Below are 6,079 nucleotides of genomic sequence, written 5' to 3' on the forward strand. Positions count from 1 at the left end.
GGCCTGAGACCTTCACTAACATATTAGTACCAGTCCGGTAGGGTGTCGATGCTACAACCTGTTGTTGCACATCCGAGGGTGTGTGTTTTTCGTCTTTGGCCTCGACCTGTAACTAACTCTTATCCTACATTTCAATTAAAAGCTGCTTCGACAACCTTTTCTTAAAAAAACAAACATATTAGAACCAGACCTTGGCGACTTGCCTGCTCCTGAGCCCATGCTTTGTCCTCCCGGCATATCCAACATCCCAAAGGTTGTGACCTCCGTAAAATGTTCCAAAAAATATGGGACGTTCACAAAACATGTGTCCATATATAAGTTCTAAAGAAGTTTCAGATCCAAATTTGAAAAACATCAGGAGGTTTCAACCTAGCCAGACGAAAGATAGGCCGGCAGGCCCAATAATCCATAGCCCACAATCAGTCCACTTTGTTGTACACACGGCCGGCTTCCTTCCTCAGTTCTCCGCTCACTCCCATTCCGGCACTCCCACGGCAGCTCGCGTGAGTGATGGCCGCCGGAGGCGAGGCTGGGAGCGACTCCGGAGGCGACGGCGCGGGGCCTGGCCAGGCCGCCCTCCAGGAGACGACTCAAGATCTGGTAAACGTTGAGATTCCTATCTACTAATTTGGCAGATTCCTATGAAAGCTTGTGCTCTCTCCCGATTCCAGGTCCTGATGTTGCAGTTTGGTTAGGGTTCTGGTCCCCGCGGCCACCATGTTCTTGATTCCGCGCACGCAAACTGCCCGCGCTGTTAGGACCGGTCACGCTGTTAGGATTTTGGTCCAAGCTTCTTGTTCGGACGCGATTTCCTTAGGGTTCTTGATTCACCTCTTGCCTGACGACATGCTATCCGTACCGCACGAGGTGGCGTTGCGATCTTGTGATGCGTACTTATCTGATGGAACTGCGTGACATGTTTGCTTGATTTTCGCTGATGGGTTAGGATTAGTGTCGCCCAGAGGGGAAGAGGGGGCGGCCCTCGGCCGGTAGCTTATAGTAATTCAGAAGAAGGTGTGTTTGTTTTTTCCAGAACAGAGGAGTTCTTCCACTTATAGTAAAAAGTCAGAAATGTATACAAAGATTTGATTTTTTGATTCATGAGTAGAAACACACAATGCATTGATTAGCTGCTCTGAAATTCTCACTTTTGTTGACAAATTGTGGATTGATTATAGGCGGTTTGCTCGATTTTCACTGAAGCATCAGTGTAGCTCATAGCTTAATTCAGAAGAGGGTATCTTTTTTTTTCAGAACAGAGTATTTCTTCTACTCATAGTACAAACTCAACCGTTTCTACATTTAATTTTTTTTTCATGGTGGAAACACGCAATGCAATGTGATTAGCTGTTTTGGAATTCCTACTAATGTGGAAAAGATGTGACTTTCTGTGGACGGATCAGGCAAGAAACTTGAAATGAACAAGGAGAATACTATTGATGATTGCCTCTTAAACTCTGAAATTGTAAAAGCAAGTTAATTACATTAGATTTGTGGTGTGGACATATTATGTACCATCTCTGCCTGATCTCGTTGTGGTAATCTTGTTATACAAAGCCTGACAAGTATTCTTTTCTTCTATGAAGCAAATGTCGTTTGTCAAGATGATGCAGACACACAGTCCACAATCATGGTCAGCCCTGCCATCAGAGCTTGCTGGTATGGTCCTTTGTCGCCTCCCTTCCCACGTTGACCGTGTGCGCTTCGCTGCTGTATGTCACCATTGGCGCTTCTCCAGACAAGAGCATAGCCTGCCCCCACCTTTACCATGGCTTGCATTCCCTGATGGAACCTTCTTCGGCCTTCCCCGTGGAGACGGGGCAAAAGAGTCCTTCAAGCTCCCAATCAGTGCCAACTATTGTATCACCTGCGGTGACTGGCTTGTCTTCTCACAGAACGACACATGTTTCCTAATGAACCCCTTCTCCAAGATCACCTTGACGCTTCCTAACCTATCTTCTTTCTGTCTTGTGGATGAGCCTGTTGGAATTATTAATGGTCGTGATGTCCTGGATGAAGACATGTCTAGTCCTCTGCTACAGATGGATACTGCGATATCTCTGCGCAAGGTAATCAGGTGCTCGGAACTCCTTGTTGCTGCCATCGTTGAAATTGGGCCTCTTTGCACTGTTGCGTACTGCCAACCGGGTTCAACCTCATGGTTGGTGAGTGAACTTGGCATCATAGGGTCGGTCATAGACATGATGTTCTATGAAGGTATGCTGTATGTCATTGATGAGTTCAACGACCTTTTGGCAATCAATGTCAGAGAGGACAATGATAATGGCAAGTTAAGGGTACCTCGGATCGAGCGTCTACTTGATGGTGCCCCCTGTGTCTTAAAGTTGATCCAAGGTGGCATCTCTTATTTCGAGTCGTATCTAGTTGAATCTCATGGTGCACTACTGCTGGTACAGAGAACAATATTTGGTGAATGTGATAATGATACGATTGGTGGTATCAAGCCAGTAGGGATTGAATTTGAGGTGTGTCAGTCAGACTTCCAGTCTCAAAGTTGGGTGAAGGTGAGCAGTGTTGGGGATGACCAGACATTGTTCGTCAGCCAAAGTTCATCCCAATCTGTTGACGTGTCTCAGTACAAGCTGAAGGGGGATTGCATCTACTTCCTGGACGATGGCAGCTGTGACTGGTTCTGGAAGGATGCGCCAAGTTCTTGTGCTGTATATGACATGCGAGATGGAAATTGTTTCTTCATACCACTGCCGACAGTAGCATGCAAGGACGTCAAAATGCTAGCGGCGTGGCTTTTCCCTCAGAACTGAGATAGATATTTTCCTCCATATGAGTGATGCTTTGGCGGATCGTTGAGCTGTGGACGTGAGCATTGTTAACTGGGTGTTTGTTCTCCATCTGATCTCTGCAATTTCATTTGGATGTAGCAAGTGTTTGTTTTGTGTCAGCTTTTGCATGTTGCAACTGGAAGGGTATTGTAATCCTACTTGGAAGTTGATGCTTGTGCTCTGCAATTAAGCTATCTAGAAGAATTTCAATTTATTTCTATCTAAACTGAATTTCACATGTTCTTTGCAGTGCTCACCATGTTAAAGTTTTCTCTGTTCTTGTTAGTGGAGTTGTTTTCTTGGTACGGGTCTGTAGGGCGCCATCATATTTACAGTACCTTCTTGCTCAGCTATTGGATTTCATTTCTTGGGCTTCCAAACTGGATTCCTTTTTTCTTTCCAGAATTGCACTGCCTATATATAAACAATGCATGTCTTGGTTTCCAGGTTTATGGAATAATGACATGTTGTAAGTTGGTACAAGTCAAGTTTAAATCATGTGAGTTGCACACCTGTGCATAGTATGTCTTTGGTGCTCAAATTTTCAGTAGATCCTTTTCTTTTTCTTTATATAATCTGCCACCAAGGCAATGGTTTCCCTTTTTTCAAGTCATCACCTTGTAACATTACTTTGTGTAGGCACCGTCTTTGAATATGCCCCCGTTCTATAATTCAGGATCTACATTGATAAGTACTGCCTCCGTCCAGAAATACTTGTCCGAGATATGGATAAAAATGGATGTATCCAAAACTAAAATACATCTAGATACGTCCATTTCTTCGACAAGTATTTTCGGAGGGAGGGAGTATTCACAAGTCAGGACATGACTCGCCTACCTATGTAAATTCCTGAAAAGGTTTTATGGCACTATGTAAATTCTCACCTGCCTCAACTATGAATTTTGTACAAACCATGCGAAATCTGAATTCATTTATATGGGATGCCGCGCAACTGTTAATGTCTCCCAGCGGGAAAAAGTAAAGCCACTCTTGCAGACTTCGCACATATTTTCTGTTATTTTGTATCCAAAAGAATCTTGCGCTCCCTATAATTTTGAAGGAAAATGGTTCCATCGTGAGTAATTGCGGTGTTGTGCTAGAGTAACTGTTCTATTTCATTAGTATAGGAAAACTTCAAAAAAAACTATGAATTCAAGATTTGCTGATTTACATTTTGCAACACCTGGAGAAAACAAATATTCTAATATCCTGTTTCATATGTGATATTCCCAGAAAGGAAGAATATTGTTTGCTGCAGCCAATACAACCTTGGTGTCGAGCCCCAACTGAGCACGTCGGTGCGGTCTCCTCTTGTGACGATGACGATCTGACGACCAAAGAGAGGAGGCATTAGGAGGAATCGGGGTTCACTCGCTGCGCAACCATGCGACAGGCTAAGAAGCACGGATACGGGGACGGAAGCACGGGGATACGCATACGGGAATACGGGATACGGCATTTTCCAAAAACAGCCATTCGGGGATACGGCGGGGTATATAAGTATTTAGAAAAATAAATATGAAAGTATATAGAAAAATAAATTTGAATTAAGATCTAATGAGAATTTTTTAGTACTGGATATATATTGTCTCCTTTCTATTCATGAAAGACTGAGAGCAGTCCACTCACAGCCCATGTAGCTGTCCGTCCATTTAGAGCCCATGTAGCTGTCCATCCACTTAGAGCCCATGTAAGGCCCAATTCCAGAAAACCCTAGACTAGTAGCACTCCAGCTGCTCCAGCTGACCCCAACCTCCCATTCTCGTACTCCCTTTCTCCAGCCGCCAGTGAAGAAAGGAAACGACAGCGCCGCCAAATCGGCAGCTTCCATCACCCATCTTCTTCCTCGCTGGCCACCACACTCCCCATCTTTCTTCCTGCCGGAGCTTCTTCCTTGTTGGCGGCCGCCTTGCCATCTTTCTCTACCAAGATCTCCTTCCTTGCTAGCAGCCATTGAGGTTACCTGCTTGACCATGGTTGCTATCGGGAGGATAACTGGGCAGCAGCATGGTCACTGGAGTCTGGCTGCCGAGTCCCCACCGTGTCCACGCCGTATCTAGGCCGTATCCCGATTTTATTTCTTTTTTTTTAATTCCAAAAAGATGGGATACTGCGGGATACGCGTATCCAGGCGTATCTGGGCGTATCCCCGTGTCCCCCCGTATCAGGACGGCAAATCGGCAGTTCTGGCCGTATCGGTGCTTTTTAGGCGACAGGCACCTGCAAATGCTGCTGCATACTATAGCTGTGTCCTGTGAGAAAAATTGATGACAAGATTCGGACTGAATTCCTTTGTGGCAGACAACATTCAAGACAAAAACCAGATTAAACTTCCAAGTAACAAAGAGAGGCAAGAAACAGATGGTGACACCTTGGAGGAAATGACCGCAATCACCGCAAAACCAGACCTTCTCACTACTGATGCAAAGAAGAGGGAGAGTGAAACGCTGGGTCTTCTTGGCATGCTTGTCAACCTTTGCACCAGAACCTCTTAATAGTGTGAAAGAACCATTCGGCGCAAACTATCGATTTAATTGCACGGAAGGAATTCATGTACATTACTTGATTTGGTCCTGAATTTAAACTTGAGCCTACATCAAAGTGTGAAATGAGTAACCGCATCCTACGGCAGAAAACTCCCTACAAAAGCAACCAACAAAAGGAAAAAGTGTGTCAAATTTTGTCAGAGTCTCATCTGCGATATGACACAAGAATGGCATTACCTCCTAGGATGTAATATAAATGCAAACTGAAGCCTCGGTACAGCCCAGGAATACCATCAGCTGCGAGCATCTTCTTGTAGATATCCAGTAACCCCCGAACTGATGTTCTTTTCCCCATCACATCAGTAGCTACCCGTATTCATACATAGTCTAGATGGCATAGCACGGACGATACTGCTACTGCATCATTCATTCATTCTACATTGCTAGCCTTACAATCTGGCTCCTTGCCGTAGCCGAAGAAGCTGTCGAAGTAGCCTTACAATGCAAAGTGACAAGCCTACACAGGAATTGCAGAGTGAGGCTTCATCCACTCTTGAGCAGCAAATGACTCCATGAATCATGACAATGGCGTTTCCTGATGTATTGCAGTCTGCGGCTCATGCTTTATAGAACTATAGTGCAGGACCATAAGTTTCTTCAGCAAAAGCAAAACTACGCACACCTAGTTATTTTTTCTAATTCCACTAACACAAAGCACCTATGAGAATCCATGATCAAGAACATAAGTAACTGGTTGCAAAAACAATACGAGTATCACCGTTATAAAATTCC

General features: G+C 44.6%; 1 protein-coding gene across 1 annotated transcript; it reads left to right on the forward strand.

Moving 5' to 3' along the window:
* Positions 1 to 428: 428 nt before the first annotated feature.
* On the forward strand, positions 429 to 3,284 carry LOC123187284 (uncharacterized). Its single transcript, XM_044599101.1, has 2 exons — positions 429 to 600; positions 1,587 to 3,284. The coding sequence occupies exons 1-2, from the start codon at positions 511 to 513 to the stop codon at positions 2,781 to 2,783; spliced, it is 1,287 nt and encodes a 428-aa protein (XP_044455036.1). The 5' UTR covers positions 429 to 510; the 3' UTR covers positions 2,784 to 3,284.
* The last annotated feature ends 2,795 nt before the right edge of the window (positions 3,285 to 6,079 follow it).

Source organism: Triticum aestivum, chromosome 1A (genome assembly GCF_018294505.1).
Source record: "Triticum aestivum cultivar Chinese Spring chromosome 1A, IWGSC CS RefSeq v2.1, whole genome shotgun sequence".
NCBI classification, from domain to species: Eukaryota; Viridiplantae; Streptophyta; class Magnoliopsida; order Poales; family Poaceae; genus Triticum; species Triticum aestivum.